The sequence below is a fragment of the Opisthorchis viverrini genome (genome assembly GCF_000715545.1).
Source record: "Opisthorchis viverrini unplaced genomic scaffold opera_v5_175, whole genome shotgun sequence".
NCBI classification, from domain to species: domain Eukaryota; kingdom Metazoa; phylum Platyhelminthes; class Trematoda; order Opisthorchiida; family Opisthorchiidae; genus Opisthorchis; species Opisthorchis viverrini.
This window is the reverse complement of record NW_008751833.1, coordinates 1006323-1026012: the sequence shown is the minus strand read 5'-3', so window position 1 is coordinate 1026012 and position 19690 is coordinate 1006323. Positions and strand designations below refer to the sequence as shown.

General features: G+C 44.0%; 2 protein-coding genes across 2 annotated transcripts in view; one reads left to right on the top strand and one right to left on the bottom strand.

Moving 5' to 3' along the window:
* Window positions 1–19690, bottom strand: part of T265_14331 (hypothetical protein) — a gene marked incomplete at both ends in the record, with an annotated part of 65548 nt that overhangs the window by 16416 nt on the left and 29442 nt on the right. The window contains 8 exons of the mRNA XM_009173156.1: window positions 358–463; window positions 3129–3575; window positions 3680–3943; window positions 6550–7075; window positions 7414–8078; window positions 10152–10530; window positions 13235–14243; window positions 16047–16272. Of these exons, the coding sequence (XP_009171420.1) occupies window positions 358–463; window positions 3129–3575; window positions 3680–3943; window positions 6550–7075; window positions 7414–8078; window positions 10152–10530; window positions 13235–14243; window positions 16047–16272 (3622 nt within the window). The remainder of the gene's footprint in view (window positions 1–357; window positions 464–3128; window positions 3576–3679; window positions 3944–6549; window positions 7076–7413; window positions 8079–10151; window positions 10531–13234; window positions 14244–16046; window positions 16273–19690) is intronic.
* T265_07592 (hypothetical protein) overlaps window positions 534–19690 on the top strand; it is a gene marked incomplete at both ends in the record, with an annotated part of 54801 nt that continues 35644 nt past the window's right edge. The window contains 2 exons of the mRNA XM_009173149.1: window positions 534–732; window positions 3269–3358. Of these exons, the coding sequence (XP_009171413.1) occupies window positions 534–732; window positions 3269–3358 (289 nt within the window). The remainder of the gene's footprint in view (window positions 733–3268; window positions 3359–19690) is intronic.

The following is a 19690-nucleotide window of genomic DNA, read 5'->3' as shown; positions in this document are numbered from 1 at the left end:
ACATGAAACAAATTAATAATTGGACCAAGATTATATAAGCTGAAATAATACCCTCCGGAAACTTGTATTAGGCCACCTGTATGATACGAAAAAATTCCTGAAGTCAACTAGTTTTCTCATCCTAAAAGAACATTAGTGAATGCATCGTAAACATATGTTTCAGTTCAGACTGCAGATTTGCATGGGTCTCTCAATACACGAAATCAGCGACAAGTCAGTAGTGTCCGTTGGGATAAAAAGTGATGACATGACTACAGATAGGCAAGGCTCTGGCACAGCAAGCCATCCAATAACTGCAGCGAGGGACTCCGTGAGAACAGTAATTCCCTGCTTACTCAAACATACGGGAACACGTACCTTCATCCGTTGCATCCTGCGTCCGAAAGGATCGAAGCAGTCGACGAAGGCTATTGACCGGTTGATCCGGTAGAAGTAACAAGTACTCAAGGAAGCGTTCCTCGTTCTGACGTGGAAGAGATGGGGGAAAATATGTAGTGCTGGACACTATAGAACTGATTCAACTGGTGGGAAAGATGCGCCCTGTCGTTCAGCAGTATCAAGAAGTGTATGAAAATGTCTACCAACGAGTTCCGAACATTTCACTCACCAAAAACGGCTCGCTGTTTGGCGGTGTCAAAATGCTGGTAGCTCGAGCGAGTTTAGCAGTTGTTGAGCCGTCCGGCAAACTTGATAATTGTCTTTTGTCAACAACCGAAGCGATACCATCGGGGTGTGATTGGGCACACTGACGATCTACCCTTAATCGGTTACGAGATGTTTGCGGGTCCACGGCCAAGCTTGGCGAACGGGCCAATAGACACTTAACAAAAAGCGGTTCCTCTGTCCCGAGGATTTGCAAATTAAGAACGAAGTCACTAGTAGTGACTCAATAATACTGTTTTTCGACGGTCGCATGTGAATTAGTTCAGCCAGAATACAAATGCGTTTTCGTGGTTGGGTACAAACCGGATTTAGTCATACGCTTCGTGCGAGTTTTTTTTCAAAATCCGATAAATGTGTCAGCCGCATCGTGCTGAATTACAGCCATATTGATCATTCGGCNGAATGTGACCGGGATTCGCGGAAAGTGAGATGCGAAAAGATGCACCATTTTAATATGAGGACGTATAGTGCGTATACGAATACGAAGCGACGAGGGAAGAAATGAGTGAAAGAAAATGTCCAAGAGCGGAAGATGGACAAAACGCATGTGATAATAGCCGTTAGCTAGAGTATTACGAGTTGGTTGAGTTGATACACATACCAAAATTTCCGCACAGTCAAACTCAATCTGCACCGAGTCCTCAGGGAACTAGTGAATTCAACCTCCATACCCGAAGTGGTATTTGTGCTTGATGACTAACCCTCACAATCACAAACACTATCTGCGATCGTGTGGCATGTGTGGCTTGAAGCACAGTGATGCGAAGGAATGTGAACAATGTATTCAGTGATGTTAGTTTCGAATAGTGTTTGCAGATCATCACGAAATCGTCTGGAAACAAACCGCTGGTTGGAGTTTGGAATCGTCGAATTAAAAATAAAGTGTATGATTCCATTTCGCTTCATTCTAGAGCCGTAGCTATACGTTATGCGCCAGTGCTTTGAAATAAAGAAGTGAGACCGCTTTGGCCGTGTAGCGAGTCCAATCACCACAGTCGCGTTTATAGACGGTAGGAGAAAGTTGAGTTATTCGGTTGTTTTTTTTTTCAGCAAAATGTGGACCGGAGACGCAGTGCATTAATTGGGACTGCGTTTTTTATAACGTACGATGAGATGGTCGAAGAGACTGGACGTTACAGTGATGCGATGGTTCTTGCACTCTTCAACCACCCATAGTGATGGTATCCATAGGACACTCATGGAGCTTGTTGTACATGACCGGTACAAGGACAAACTAACACGGTCGCATGACCATCCGGGTCGGGATTTGTATGTTTGGCGATCTTGGTATCTATAAGATTAATGACAACTCCCGTCAACATCAGACTACGATGCAAATAACCTTTTTTCTGTGCCCCCGTGGTGATCAGTTCATTAGGCAGTGCTACGCTGACGAACACGGCATATAATCCAAGGGCTTTCGTCGAGGACTGTAGTCCTCTACCCTTCAGGGGTTTGGCGCCCTGCCAGTATTCCAGCCCACATACAACTATGAATTCCACAACTGTTCATAACCTTATTCGTTGCTTACAACGGGAGTTAAGCGGAAATAAGCCACTGCTGACGCCTCCTTCTGTTCTACGTCTTCGTTCTCTTTCCCTGTGACACACGATATTCTCATAAGCTCATCCCTAAGGACTGATGACTCACTCGACCTGATGTCACCGTTAAAAACATCTACACATCTAGCACAGCCACACGAAATCTCAAATCAATCTTCAAATCCAGATTCTCTCCTCATCTGCCTGACTTTATAGCACGCAGTGTAAAACAATCTGGATTGCAAGCTGCCCAAACTTGCCCGCTGGACTCGCTTTCCATTAATGAGTACCGTCTGTCTGAAAAGATGATCTAAAATACGGACAAGTTAGTCGAATGAGTCGTGCACATATCTGCCTACCTCCCAACAGACTGCCACCGACCCTATCAAAGGCAGACGTTTCGAATGCTGTTTTCATGTAGAAGGAAGTTCAGGTTGTTAAAGCTATGAATGCAGAAGGTACCTTATTCACAGTGCGGCTCAGTTGAACGGTTGCCTCGAAAACGATTCAAGATGAACGGACAACAGTGGACATCTGCCGTAATTATGTGCTGAGTATAAATAGTTTCTAGAAAGCAGCAACTCCGAAACATCTAACGGTGCCTAGTGAAATGATGCCCCTCTCCCCCGAGAAACCGAATTCAAGTGCAGAAAGATTACATCGCCGACAGTGATCGGTGGCGTGAACACATGTTGATTATCGTTCATTCTGAAATGTCTCTGAGGGTTCTGACTGCCCCTTCGTTACTTTAATATGCTGCATTCGAAGGTATATAAACTGCACATACATCAGCTAGACGACGAGAAGTCCACGGACCTCTAAGGGAAGCATGTTATTGCAGTAACTTTCCAAAGGTAAACACGGCACGATGGAAGGCATCAATAGGAAGAACCAAGAAACTTTGCTCACATAAATGCAACTTACCATGCCTATGTCCATCAGTCCTAAGCTTTCCAATAGCCTTCTTGAAATGGTCCTACTGTGACTTGTGTCATCAGTCACAGCATCATCATCATCGACATCTAAGTCGTCTTCTTCCATTTCTTCCTCTTCATATTCATCAGCCGTCGGTGACACGGGTTCTGGCTTTCGCTTTGCATCACTACTATCTTCCGTTTGTGACAACAAAGGCGAAGATTCCGATGGTGATCTAGGTGATTCACAAACAGTCTGCTCTTCAGACTTAATTTCGGGCTTCGACGGACTATTAGTATGTATAGATGTTGTGCCCCCTCGATAACTTGTTCGACGTCGACCATGGGGAGCGTCGATGGAACTTGGAAATGGTGGCAATTTTGAGTGCTCTTCAAGGTCTTTGAAGTTTGAACAAACGCTGTTGATTTTTTGGGTTATTTGATGGGCTGTAAGGACCTAGAAGTAGGGACGATGAAAACACAAAGGAAGAACTAAGTGGATAACACTGACGTGGGATTGACCATGGGACACGCAGATTAGAAGTCCGTAACAAAACTTACAGATTCGTGTGCAGAATACACGATCCCGTAGAAATCCAGACCCCCGAGGCCTAACTCTCCATCGCCATTGGCATTCGGACCGGTTGCCTGAATTTTGAAGAATCGCCAACCCTGCTGTTTTCCACTGTCTGTTGCATCTGGGTTTCCTTGTGCTATTGCTGATAAGTCCAGAGCCCAAGTACTGCGGCTGCCAGACTGCGGCTGAATGCTTACATCATTCACGTGAGAACGAAGGACCGTCCAAGTGATGGCATCGTTGGAAGCCTAAATGATGGAAGAGGAAACAATCATCTAACTGAGATCAACAAAACAGAACCGGTCTCGATCTCAGGTAAACGAAACGAAACCCCACAAATTGCGAGATGTTTCCCATATGATACCGCTTGTCAGTAATCATCTTACCGTTAACAATGCAATTGTAGTGGGTAGTTATGCTGTCATCGTGCACTGTCCATCACAGCACTGAACACCGATCTTATCATTTCTATTGATGTAGCACATCACCTGCAGCAACGCTCAAACCATCCAAATTCCATCATATTAGAGTTCGCTCGCCGCTCTTCGTCCAACCTTCACTCTCCGACTAAAGCCATTCTCTTGCTCATTTTCATACACCTACATTTACCTTTTCATTTGTATATCTGGAATGACTGACTAGTTTTGCTTGTTTTGAGCCCGCAAAGGTCTCAGTCACGATCAGCATCTTTGTAAGTCTCAAACTCACTCTACTCTGGAATACTGTTGTCAAATTTAAGGTAAGACCTTGTGTCTTACCCTGCCTACTCCATTCATCCGATAATAAGCCTGCACGGCCCAATGCCCTGAAATTTCCCTGACGGACAGCAGATAAAAAACCACGCACCGTTGGAACCTGGTCTTTCTTAATTTATTTCACGGCCACTAGCACAACGACAGTTTGCTAGGAACAGCATCGTTCGTTCACCTGTCTGATTATTTTAAGCATACGACACGCCAACTGGTTTCCAGTATCAAGTTCCGAACTCTCAATGTAGAGCTGAATTAACCACTTTTTTCTTCCTCAGAACAGCCTGTCCCTACTAGTTTACGGGTTCTCAAAGTCTCTCAGCGTGAACTCAATTACCACCCGTGCGTGTAATAGGAAGGAAAGATAGCAATCTTGCCAACTGCCGTACAACTCCGCAAGACCCGTCATTTGAGTATATTTAAAATGTCACTTTGGACCGCCCCGTTTGTAAAGTCGCTGTCGACCATACATACTGGGTGAAATGCCACTAAGGCTATTCAGTCCTTTCTGCACGATTTAACCGCCTTCTATCTTACAGTTCCCAAAAAGTATAAAAGCTACGCATAACAGGCATTGGGGTTTCATTATATGAATGAAAAACTACGATTCTTAATTGTGATGTTCAACATTAGTAAGCCCACCCCTAGTTGGTAGCTCGACACTCGATACACTTAACTAACCTCGAAATTCGTGATTATTGCTCTAAAATAGACACCTTTCAAGGGAAAACCGATTTTTGTACGCCGTACTATCTGAGAGGTTTGATTATCTTGATCAGCACATGGTGGCTACAGTGTACGAGTGGGAAGTACATACAGCAACCCAATTGAAAGTGCGTGTGAGAGTTATGTATCTGCTTCGAACAATAGGGGTTACCGCGTTTACTAACCTGTGATATAATCTCAATGCTAAACACGACTGGTGTACATATTATACAGAACCCACAGAACACGCTTCGCATCACAACTAAAGTCTATGGCTGACAAGGTGAAAACGGCCCAGTCGTTCACTGCGAAGGACCATTAGCCAGCGAGGGACCTTGACTGGATGTAGAAAAAGAACGAATTAATGAAGTTACTAGGAGTTTGTTTAGTAGTATGTCTTTACAGTAAAATACAGTCTAAAGATCAAGTGTGGAGCCGCACCTTAGTGTAGGCAAGAAAATCGGGGTGTAGTCGAATAGACTATTGGTGCCTCATGTTGTAATGATGATCGCCGATTTGTCTGGCAATTTGGTTGCATAATTTTGTTCCGTTTACAAATCCTTCATACTTCTTCGGAAGCATCAGTTTGGCTCGGAAGACAGAATGGTGACAGTTTCGGTTGTGCAGATGGTCAGTGTTATGTTCGCTGGCGAAATAAACAAAGACCATCAGAAAATCGGTTTATTTCGAGATTGAACGCTGCCCACCTACGTCACTAGGGTGCATTCAGAGACTAGCCGAGACTCCAACGGGCATAGAGGGATAAATGCTAATTGGCGTCAAGTCACAGTCGAATAAGCTAGTCAGGTTATTCGGTGAACTAAGAAGATTGACGCAAACAGAGTCCACACAACTATCCTTCTATTATGTCGACCGCGTGTGCCACTGGTCTGAGCTATTAAAGGGATTACGATGATGGCCGTTAGGTCCCTATACACTAACCAACAGTGATCATACAATGAGTACGGATGTGCTTTTGTTGGTGTATGACAACTCGCCAAATCGATCCCAATTAACTTCTATTAACTAACCCTTGAGATACACCTTGGAATGACAGCAATGGTCCTGACCATTTCTTGAGTACTTCATCCCAACTTTCGCTTCCGGCAAACTGGGGAGTTTTCTGTGAAGACTGGCCAATTCACTGACAAGCAATCTACGGGTGTCCATCTTTATTTACTTTCGTTTCCAACCGCACAAAACACCTCCCGAATGTTCCTATCGTTCCCGGCTAATTATTTCATTATGATATGCGCGCAAATGAAGTGAAACACAGAGCCCAAGAGCGTTCTCAGTGAGTTTGGGGAAATTACCATGTACGAGATCGGGCTAAACTACCTGCTTCGCCTGGAATGATAGTCAATAAATTCGTTATCGAAAAATACACAAACACCACCCACCTCCAAATTCCAATTCCGAGGAGCAACGGGAGTCGCGGACACCTCTGCCTGTCTGAGATAAGCCAAACTGTAAGCGGTAGGTAAGAGTTGCAGCCCGAGATCCACTGCGAACCAAGCTCTGTTTTCTTGATTCGCCATCAAACTGGAATTCAGGCCAAATTTGTTTTTGTTATTCTCAACTTGGGTAGGCGTTGTACTGAAGTCCGAAATACGTCGGGGCCGGGCAATGGACCCAAAACCGGTGCACCGTACGGGATAGTTTCCAATAAGAGCGCCAGCACGAGGACCGAGAATGTAAGCCGCTGGATTTCCGGCAGAAGATGCCACAGTTACGAGACCAATAAAGCCGGGATTCGCCCAGTCATCAAAGGGAAGCGTGCCACCATTGGTTGCCAACCAATCAATTATTCCCCCAAAACAGTCAGCCGAAGTGACTCCGTTCATGGGCGGCGAAAAGACGATGCCCCTGCCAGCAGCCCTTTCCATTTGAGACCAAAAGCGCAGAGTGGTACGTGGACTTTCGTACCTGGGTTTGTGTCGGGCAGAAAAAGAGCATTCCACTGAGCATATCCATGGTAGTTTCATCGACGTGTTCAGTGTCTATTCGAGTTTATCACCATATTTTCCAGTTTGACAGTCGACAAGAACGTTTTGCAACATATTAGGGACAGACAAAACCTAACCTAGTTTGCTAATATTACATTTACTGCTCTCAGAGGATCTGGTAGAAATCAAGAGATCAAACAAGAGCTACTTGTGAAAAGATCGCTAGTCAGGTTGGGATCTCGAAATAACCAGAAATTCCACACTAACTAAACTAATGGGTGATAACACAAGAGAGACAATTACGGAGGCCCAACTTACCATTGTCTAGAAGACATACGAAGGAGAAAACGCTCCAACTGAGCTACAGTAACAAGAGGACTGGCACGAATATGCGCGTTGCTCCAATCAGTCAAACACTGGGTTGAACTTGTTTTGTGTTCGCCGGTCGGCAGCATCTCTAACTCCAAGGAAAATCGCCCCTCAATTTGTCGAACCCAAGGCACGGTACATTCACTCTCATCCTGCTTGGAAAACAGCTGAGAACAAAGCGTGGGAATTATCGCGATCTCAAGTTCGTCTATACAGTCTGTAAACTGTTGATACTCGTGGAGATTTTTTGGCAAAAATGAAGGATGGTTAGGGGATGAGTTAGCTGCACGGATAACGCCGAGAGGTAAGGAAACCAGTTCCTGATTTGTTTCGAGAAGCGGAGAAGTGGGAGTTGTGGGGAGAGTTTTGGAAGCTGCCTCTCCAACGTCGGGAGTATCGCATGGGGACTGGGTGTTCAGGCATTTATTAGACATCAGTGAATACAAACGCAGTGGAAGATGTTCCGTCAGTTCCAATGCTTCAACCAGACGTCTCGTCAAGACTCCCAAACAACTGAAACCCGCGTTTGGTAACAAATGTTTGATAAAAGTACGCCGACGTTCACGGAGGTACCATAGCAGCGATGTGGTTGCGTCGAGTCCAATTGGCAACACCTAAGTGAAAATAGTGGATAATAGTGATACCAGCACTAAGCAATTCGATAGTCAGACACAATCGGTATTTCACAGCAAAATGGGTTCTTATTCAGTCTCAAAATGAGCCATACTATGATACGTCCACAATCCTAATGCGAACTGAGGTTCACTGCACTTGAATCCATTTGTTTGCCATTACATAGAAGCGAGGAGGAGGAGAATATCTTGTTTGCTCCTGTGTGTGTGCACTTGAACTGATGAGTTGATATCTAAAAAACCACTGTAAAGCTGAGTTCGTTCGACCGGTCAAATCAAAAACTAACCGAGAGTCCTATGATCTGTCCGGTTAACCCAAGAAATAACAACAATCTGAACGGTTATGTTACCCAATCTTTGGTAGGTGGGAGCTGTGAGCGCGGTGAGTCTGTTCTACGAAAATTAGTGAATAACATTAATCGCGTTTGATTAGAACACAATTACAATGCAGACAGTCTAGATGTGACTGTACAACTGGTTGATCGACATTCTTGGGACAAATACGGCACCTGATAAGTAACCTGGCAGGTGGTAGGGTGGTTGGTGACTGAGACAGCGGTTGGATCTCGCTGGCATGCGGCATGAAGACATTTTTGATGCCAATATTTCCAGACACAATCATTTTGACATAGATGAGATGTTACAGGACAACAGCTGACTTCTCGCAGTGTGCTGATAACCCACACATGCTGTCATATGCCACGTGATTGATACTTGGATGGAGAGTTCTCTTTGAGGGGCTGTTATAGGACAACACAATTTGAGTGCGACACGTCGTCTCTCTCTTCAGAGGAAAATCAGCCACGTTGTGGGAACCAGGGGCACTTAAATCCAAAACAAGAAGAACAAAAACTGACAAGTGATTGAACAGAAAATCTACCGGGAACATAACTGTCCCCAAACCACCTACACCTCTTAAATACCGAAATTTGAAGGGCACAAACAAGAAGCCAGAGACCAAGGCCGCTAGAGTTTTTAAAACGAGGATGGGATTTAATGCGAACACCATATTTAATACAAGCGTACTGAGAAGCGTACAACCAAAATACTAAAATCCATGCGTCTTAGAACTTCCAGCCAAACCTGAAGAGTATAACACGAAAGACAAACGACTTCTAACAAAACTATTGATATTATTAGTCACTCAGTATTGTTTCTTTACTATTATTTGCTTCACAGTTATGGTATGTGAGTCTCCTGGACTTTATATCAAATTGGTGAAATAAAACCGTAGAGAGATCAGCACATAATCCACCGGTTCGTTCAGATTAGCCAACCTGTAGTTTCTTTAAGTTCACAGTATTGCAGAAACATTCTCATGCGGGTAGGAGTCAGATTTACTAACGAAAAGTGTAACTGCGGAAGATATAATGCATTGGAAATTACTGCCAGACTGATTGGATTGGTGCCCTATGAGATAAGCCGCACTGTTTTCGACACCCTAGTGCAATTCTACTTCGCTTGGATTCGCCAGTCCAAAAAAAGTAATTCACCAGTACAGAATTTCGAGGACTGAGGTGAATTCAGACGTTATCCTCCGAAGCGAAGCTCTGGCAACAAGGTGCTCAAACAAACTCAACGCAATGAATACTTTACTAAAGGTTCAGATCTAATGGTTACCTGGTCGATGAGACAACGCTACTATGTGTTGGGTTCTTTTGTCCGGGTAAAACTTCTCCGAATATTCTCTACCACGGACTTGTTAAAACAGTCCTGATCCACTCGTTTTAAAACATCTCCCATGCTGGCTTATTTTGATCGCTTCCTCAATACGTAGACTCAGTTTCCATCGTTAAGCTAATTATGGCTGGAGCAAAGTTGTATTCGTCTAATGTACTAGAATCTTCACGTTCCAAAACTGAGCGAAAACGGAAAAACGACGGGTTACAAGGCGCTGTACGTAATCTACAGCCCCCTGTGCCTCGGAGAAAAGTTACAATTATCTGAAAACGGGCAAACTTAACAGCAAGTGTTAGAGGAAATGAAACGGAAAACAATCCATGGCAATAGGGGCACAAATGCAACCCCCTAGCAAGAATTAATGCGTGGACTTACTGGACAGTTCCAACGATCTGCATATTCGGCAGACAAACACAGCAATAAGCTTGGGACCAATCCGCTGACGATCAACTCATAGGCCGTTACAGCCTGTTCACCTAAATTCAACAGGTCGGCCAACCGTGCGAATACAGAAGAGAGTGTGCGAAGGGTGAGGGATGACTGTGAAGACTTGTCTGCAAAGAACGCACGCCATATAGACCCAACGATAGATCGCAGTCCATCCAGGCTACGGCGATGGCTTAGGCTGGCAGAGGGCATATCTGTTACCTCTTCAGCAGATTGAAGAAGAGCGTAGAGTGCACTCGAAATTTTAATTGCCTGTTTACGTATGGTTTCAACACGTAGGGTTGCTCGTTCTTGTTGGTCCTTGGATCTAGAAAGAGAAATAAATATATCACTGGAAAATACTCAATTATCAAAGGGTAGACAGAAGAGGGAACTGGAAACTTGGCAGCGTGATGACCTGAAGTGAAGAACGTTTAACACTACCTGGCAGTAATTGGTGTACAATGGGTGTTTTCTAGGCGTTGACACAGAATGGCTACAAAGAATATCCGATCAGTCATGCATATAGGGTAGCAGAATATGTTCGCTTGAAAATACCTAATGTGGGGTTTTACGCCCGTATTGAGTTCAAAATAATGTGAAGTGGATCCACGAGCTTGCATAGGCGTTTGACACTGTCAGTTTAGAACGTGATGGATGAATCCTGACGCCTCGCCCTAAGGTTTGTCCCTGCATCTATCCAATGACAAAAAGAGCGTTAATGACGTTGAGATTAATGGTTTCTAAGTGATGCGCGTTAACGGCGCCCTACCTGAGAAGCCGAAGCAGTCTGCTGAGGGAAATTACTGTGTACACATCAGATTCAGAAACAAGTGACACGCAATTTCTCCCCTTCAGTCGAAAAACAAAGACGTTAGTGTAAACCACACTGATGACCTAGATCGATATTTTGAGTACCGCTTGCAGAAATTAAACATTTGGCACACCAACAGTTGGTAATTTTATCACCACGATTCTGCAAAAAAAATAACGTCCGGGAGATTGTATTTTGTTAAAGCTTGTTGAGACTGAACTTATTAGCCGGCGGGATAAGTGTGCGGTGATATAGCGTATCTGGTTACGCGTGACAAAAAAACAGAAACTGAATAAAACTAGGAGATTACACAATGTACAGAAATACTCGTCTAGCTCTATTCTCATAGAAACTATCCTCAGTGAAGACTTTCGACATTTTCTAAGGATAGTTCTCAGAGGAAACTCTAAAGAATGCTCAACCGGGACTAATTTTATCCTTCTAGGTTTTTCAAATAATATGTTTCATGTAGAACACAGTAAATTAGGTATTAAAGGAACGCATTTTTTTAATTCGATGTCAGACGTTAGTACACTGAAGCGTCAGAAGGTCGTTTGGTTCCTGGAAAAACGCCCATCAGCCACGTTCCGCCAAATCAATGCTGTATTGACCTATGAACTGTGAGTCGATTTTCGGACGACAATGTCTCACTAGAGTGAACTTTACTGCAAAACGGGAGAGTCCCAGCCTCAAAAGTGTGAGATGGAACTGCTCCATCTAGAACAAACGCATGATTTTTAAGGTAAATCTGTCAAAAAAGTGTGAATGGCAGATGGCGCTACGATGCGATTTCAGAACAACTGATAACAAATGCGGCTGGTTCACGGAATGAGCCGGATAGGATAAAAATAGCGGAAATAGAATCAGCCGCATCACTGTATCAAGCCAGCCTCCACCGGAATCGTGCAGCACACTCGGTACAAATGGTTTCAATTTCTGGTGACCAGTATATAAGTTTATGAAAGTTTCCACCATCCAGAAATATGCACAAAAGAACCGATAACGAAACAACCCAGTCTTCTCATTGTGTTTTGTCAGCAGAGATGAATTATATGACCAGCAGTGGGTGAGAATAGAGGACTCTTCCTGAAGGAAACTCATTGGAATCGCCTAGCCCATTGTTATCACAATGGTGCATGAGGTAAGGCATAAGGCCATTCTTTTACATAACCACACCAACTGAATGTGTTAAGACACCTGGACGGAGGTTGTTTATGTAGCGCCCGAAATAAGCTGACGAAGACAAATTTGCTGTTCTTGCAGCGAACATTTACGCTCATGATCAGCAGAACGTATCGGGTATGGATTTCTGAAGAAGGACCGAAATAGGGAACACTCTAGCGCAGAAGCTTGTTCTGACGTTGTAGATTAGCAACATCCGTTCGGTATAAAATTCTACCTCTGAAAACGCATCCTCACGGAACCATAAACATCGTGGAAAGCAATTCCATTCCACAAGAAGTGCAGTTTGTAGAATAGGAATGCTTTATTCACCACACAACATTCTAAATCAAAGGCATCTCGGTGCACCGCTACCATAAAAAATACCGATCGCTATGTGGGCGGGTAACGAGCAAAAAACTACATTTGTATGACTAGTAGATCTCTCTGTGCCGGACAAAACTAAGCATGGGAACGACGATATCAAGCTTTCGGCTACGCCCATACAGGTGTGGCGTGAACGAACAACAGCATACCCATGAATTTGTTTGAGGTCTTCCTTGAATTTACTTGGAAGAGATCAAGCAAGGGACGCTGGTCGATATAAGGTGCTGCGAACATCATCGGTATGAAGTAAGCGGCGTTTAAGGTGAACGGAAAACGAATAGTCCGTTATCAGAGCTCTATACCGACGTGTCCTTTTAACGTCCGTTGTCGGTTAAGAAAACGTTGTTCCCAATTAGATGAGTCGTTGCTGATTTGTTCAACCAGTTAGCCTACTAATCAATACAGTCAAACAGTGTTTTACAGTTGCCTCTGGAGCCTTCCAGTTAAATCATTCGTAAGCCGATAAGGCTACGACACATCGTGCCGTAAACTAGCTGAAATAAATTCAGGATGAGTTCGAATCTGTCACAATCATTTCGACTGAACGAAAAAGGACTTAGCTGTAGTTGCTGACAGCAACGGATCGCAACTAAGAAAGAGCAATCATCACATGGGGACCGTTCGAGACTGATGCTTCTAAACAAAGCTGTAAAAAACGAAGGGAACTCACTCTGCACGTAAATACTCCGAATCCCCCCGAAGCCAATTGGACAGAGGTCCACTGGTGTAGGTCTCACATACTAACTCGCGAGGAAACAGCAGTTCATCCAAACGCTGCAGCTCTCTGCTTGTTTCTAGAGACACAGTCTCCACGTTCTCCAAATTTGTGATTGAGCCCTCAGTAGTGGATTGTTCCCGATGCAAACCAAATAGTAGGTCGAAGTCATACAACTCCGGTGGGTCTGCGTTGGCCATATGTGTCTCCTGAGATGAGTTCGATCCATCCGAATGAAGTTCAGAATCTAGCTCAGATAGTAAGGTGGATAAACTTAATGAGGAACGACAAGAAGGCGTGGCTTTATAGTGTTCTTTCTGTGAGGCACAAAGTGGAGAACTTTCAACTGAAGTGCCTGCAATCACTGGAGCATTTGCTACGGTTGAAGGTGCGTCACAGTAGAGAGGTGATATACGTACACGACTGAACCCGATCTCACAATCTTCTGAAAACAAAAGTGCCTCAGAAATCGGGGTAGAGCCAGGAGAGAGTGGAGAACTAGGACAGCGCATTTGCAAACACAACCGTGTTCCGTGTAAGACTTGACGAAGGCTACATATCACGGGCCCTATAATAGCAACGTTAGAGACTTTTCGAACTTCCGCCTGGGTGTTACGCGAATGCCCGACAAACGGGCGAGAGGAGATGCAGACGCGAGCTGGCGAAGACGCTTGACGTTGAAGAGAGGACTTATTACTTGTACGACTGTTTTTATCTTTAGGTTCGTAAGGGGGATCGGGTGGACGCCGAAGACCAAGGTGTAGGCCGATTCGGTGCAAATTGCGTTTTCCTACGTGCGATCTGTTTGTAGGCGAACGGGCCATGGCACGGGACGAAAGCGACCGGGGTTCGTCTGCTGTGGTGGATTCCGGCTTCGTTTCGGTAGCCCAGAGTGCAGTCTTCTCAGAGTTATTACACGCATCCACCAAGTGTTGGTGCATTCGAAACATATGATGTTTAAGACCTGGTTTGGGGAAAAACGATACGCGGAGAGTTACGAGCAGTGTAACAAGCATTTCTGATTATTAACAAATAGGTGCAGTGACATTATTTTGGGCATAGACGCCCATGCAACTTTGCACAACCTAGTCCCTTTCGAACTTCCACAGATACACTTTCTGTGTCTATATCCAATGTCCGCTCTCACGGTAACTTTTGAAAACATGTAGTCGATACAACTATTTTATCATATACTTTAAAATAAAAGGGATTTATCCTAAATGTTGTATATTTGCACAATCAGTCGGCTGAGAAGCACAAAATCTCTGAGGTGATTAGTGTGAAGTACAAGGCCAACCGACTAAACAATGTCAGCATGAACATCCACATCAACCTATTGAGCACAGTAACGGTAGTGCTGTTTTCGGCGAAGAGTATGTTGACCAGCGCATAACCTCGTAAGAACCAACAGACAAATAAACCGATAATAGCAGACGTAGATAAACTGGATTGTGTTGATTCATCCAGGTTCACTAAACTAGAGTGAATAAGTACAGTTTCCGACCTAACAAGAGTACAGGAACTTTTTGAAAACCTAGACTTCGCCTATCAGTCTCTGGCCACCGCTCCTTACTGACTACCAGTTCGGTCAGCTACATAACAGACTCAGCCGTCAACGCGACATATTAGGTCGCAGCCCACCGGATAGCGTAGTTCAAATATGCGTGAGGTTCCGTGATAAAAAACATGAGAGGTCCACCTGGATTCTAGGTGAGTCTCTCGAAAAACCAAATTTGTTTGCAAGTGACTGTACCTGGCTAATTTCGTGCAATTAAGTGTCCAGTAGAACATAAGGTTGACGGAGACTCGAGGACTGAGTTTACCTGATGAGCCTGAAGCAGGGCGAAAACGATCGTGGGCTGTCGAAGAATTTGCAGCATCCTTATGAGTAGTGTATTACGTCTGCACATGTATAGTGACATCTCGAATATCGTAACTGGAACATGAAATGGCCTGGTGCAGCACATTCCGTTGCTTAGAAAAACATCATAAACGAGAGAGCCAGCTGTGTTCTAGGGTCTATCGTAAAACCAAATTTGTGTGAAAATGAGTTTATTTTGCTAACGCATATAACTTATGGCAATCCAACAGACCCAGGTTAGAATCGCTGTTCACATGATTCAGAGGCTAATTCACCTGAGGTTTTTCTGGATAGTGATCCAACCCCACCGTCTTCTGAAATTAGTGTAAACTGAAAAAAAAGATGTTCAACCACTATTTTCGGGAATTTTCCGACTGTCTTGGAACGCTGTTACGTGCTCGTGTAGAATCAGTCCCTAGTCGTGAGAGATTGCTATATTCTTCATAACGCGTACCATTCATTCGGATGAGCGAATTTTAAAGGACATAAAACCAGGAATAGAGACAGACCACCTAGACAGCGTTTCTGCGCGTGGGAAAAGCAAATCACCAATGGACCATTCTGAATTTCAGTGGATAGTTTGGAAATCAAACGGCTGACTCGACCCGTTTCAAGTTTGTTACATTTTGGATAGCAGTCTCACTACATTTCTCGGTTACATTCGGTGAGACCAGTGATGGTTAGCAATCGATAGACTGAATCGTCGCACATGTATGCGTGAAAAAAGCGTGTGAAACTACACTGGATAAGTTATCCTAAGCACCAATCAAACCACATCGTATGATGGATCAGATTTCGGGTTACGATAAGATGTCTCCAACAAAGATGTCCCACAAAGAAATCGAACGTAGTCCACAGCAAATGGATGAATATTGATCGGTCACGTGACTTCATGTGATCGCTTACTCGGTCGTTCGACTGCAGGTTCACCAGGTTGCAATACAATCGGGATGCGTTCATGTGAACTGCCAGTGTGCACGGCCAAGGCTCGCAAACAACCGTCTGTCACATGAAGTTGTATGATGATAAAAGCGAATCGATTGAACACTGATAACAAATCGCCAATCCAAATAAGGTTCCAATCGTGCCAGGTATAGAACTGATTGCTGCTCAAACGTATCGCGGAAGCCAGCTGTGGAAGCAAGCAGAAGACGGTACATGTGCATATGTACAAAAATTTGTAGGAAACTTTGGGTATCAGGTTCATCCAAAAGCAAACCTGCTCCAAAGCAAACTGTTCAATGTTGCCCCGAAAAGAGAATCATAAAAATACTGTGCTATTTTTTCCATCCTGAAGGTGGAATACTAAAGGCGATTCAGCAACACAATCCCAGACCTTTTAGCCACAATCTTCGTGGTGTATACACTGAAACATACGGTCTTCTGTGTGCCAGACAGTGTAATCCCTGTTTTTAATGTTGAGAATAGTGTTGGGTAGTTGGTTTGTTCGCTGAGCTGCGCAATTTGATTGCAAACACAACACCGCCGACCAAGAGAGGAACAAATACAGGCTGGAAACGAAAAAATCTTATCATACAGAGACACGATACACGGAAGGAGGGTTTTCGAGACGTGGTACTCCACGATGGATTCGAACGCATTGAACTAGTTCAAATTTACGCAAAAATGCATGCAAAGGGCCAATATCTCAAACGGAAAACTCAACGACAGCCGACCAACAAACCGAGAAAGAAGAAATGCATCAGAGTCGGATCAACAAACGTCGAACACTAGAACCCAGAGCGTTAAGGACAGAGGTCACCTCAGCGCCGACCACAGTAAAAAACCAAGAGAGGTCAAGCTCAAAAATCAGGTGGTCATCCATCAATCAGGACACAGGATAAGAGAGTAATCAATGGAACCGCTCGACCAAATAGCCAATAATGATCGAAGGTCAGCCCAGTCTGGCAGCACGCACATGAATACACACGTAACGCAACTCAACGCACAACTACCGAGTCAACGCCACGTTCCACTACGCTCCCTAACAGCGCACTTAATAATGTCATCTTGATTGGTGATAAGGTAGTTGTAACCAAATTGTCCACCTCAGCGAGCAGACCAACGACAATCCACGCTACCTGAGGTATGAATATTTTCCTCAATATATACTAATCTATCGTTCAGCTGTAACACCTTTTCGGTGCCTAGCTGCCATGCCACCCGTAGGTTGCACGAGGGCTGAGAATATACAATCGATAGCGTGTTTAGAATAACATGATGAGATAGTTAATACATAACACGACCGGGATATCAAATCGAAATGCAAACATTTATCTACGCTGAGAAATTCCAACAAGAAACTTATGAAGATGCTGTGTTTCCGTTGAATGTCCCAAATGGTACAACTGTATTTCATTATGCCTCTGTCGGCTTTGTACGAAAACCGGAATCGCCGTCGTTCTAGCAGTTGGGCTACTGGTGGAGAAAGATCCGAAGTACAAATTAAATTGTCCAGTAAAAATAGCAGACATAGTTCAAACCACTCTCTGATATCCGAGAGGGTTTCTCTTCCCAAGAGTCTGCTGCTCCACATCTTTAGTAAAGATTTACGGAGGGTAGAAACAAATACTAACGTAAGACATATGTTTCTTGACGGTACCTGTTTTCAAATCCTTATTTCATCACCTAACAGGAGTCCTGATAGACGGCATATTGATAAACACAACACCTTTTGAAAACGTGAAAAGCTTTCACGGTGAGTCTCCAAGCCCGGCTTCTTAGTGTTTAGACAATGTTATGAGGTTTATATACACCGTACTTGTCTAAATGATATTTGTTTTCCCCGAATAGACTTGTACATACTAACGCACGGGATCCAATATAGAGGACCCAATATTCAGCTAGCATGTGTCATCATCATCATCGACAGCATGACATCAGTGTTCAACACCGATGCTCCACTGTCGTACAATCATGATTTAGTTGAAAGCCTTATTGTAAAGAAAAGGGTAAGGGTGGACAGGGAACTAGCATGTATTGAACAACAAAATGGTCTAAGACGTGAGATTTTCGGGTTTAGTTCCAATCGTTCACATGAAAAAGCATTATAGAAAGATACCTCAACCACTGCGGTTAACAGTGGATTTACAGATGAGGTACCAGAAAATGTGCCACTTCCACCTGACCAACGTGAAAAATAAACGCACTTTTAGCTAATGAAGGACCTGAAAGATCATATGAATTTAGTTCTATTCCAAAATTCACATTCCTAACTCCGCAAATATTTACAAATGTAGCGAGAAGAGTAGCTGTGGTGTTAGGCGATGGTGAAATATGCTTCTGAAAAAAGCACATGTGGTCATTTAGCACATACCGATACGAGTGTACTCCAGTAGGTATGTTTGACCAAACTCTCAGGGAGGTTCCCGCGAAGCTTGTTTGCATGTATGCATGTGACTTGCTTGCTTACTGGTGGGCGTGAGAATAAGCAGACGAGCGCAAAGGTAAGCAGCTACTGTTGAGAGATCATACTGCTTGAGCACATACTTCAGTATCTATGTATCCAACAGCCTTATTTGAAGCAGACGTCCGTCGTGACTTATTTTAATGTTAAGCCATCCAAGTCGGTGAAAAACCCGACGCAATTGCTACATTGGTTACCACGTTACTACCAATACTTGCCCTTCCAACCGCAAATTCTGATTTTCGCCATCATTTGCCATACTTTTCGTGCTCAATTAGAGCTATCGTGATTTTGTGAGAATCGGGGTTCAGGTAAACAGAGTTGGACGTACATTCTCGAGTATCAACAGCAGAATCGCTCAGAACCGTTCAAACGAATACATCCACACTAACTGACACATAATGGCAGACATACGAAACCAGAGCAAGAGGAGCAGAAGATGAAATACTGATCTACCGGGTGATGATGAAAGGACTAGTCAATGAAGGTTGCATATACTGTGTCTGGAACACAACTGGTGTGTACACGATACAGTGGTTGCAATCGTTATGACCGTTCCTTTGTTAAAGTCCACTGTGCGTGGAAAGTAAAAAAATGTTAGCCTTTGACCACCATTGCCTTCAAATCAGTGTACGTATATGGTGGGAAAATCGAACTGGCAATGCGGAAGCTCATGAAGTGGTTTCTGAAAATTAATCCACCGAGTATCCTATCTTGGAAGCCTGATCCAACTGCACCAACCGCATTAGCCTGGTCAATTGCTTTCTATACCAGCCGATCGATCGCCTCGCCAGGTTATGGTCACCGAAATAGGTCTCTATGGGAATATACCGTAAGAAGTGCTATTTAGTACTAAGGTTCAAAGCAAGTAAAACGTAACGACGAGTTTCGGTAATGTTGCTCCAAGTTATCCGCCAGTTTAACGCAAATAAAGGCCCACACAACAATGGCTGAAAGCCCTACCGAAACGGCAAAATCACCGAACCAGTGGCGTTAATGCGTCTATTCCCCTGCTTTTAGTAGTTGAACAGTCATTCGTTTTATTCTTTGGTTTGATTTCCATACCAGAGACGGTCTCCCTAAAGCTAGACTAACCTCTGCCATATATATATATATATATATATATATATATAGCTCTCGACCC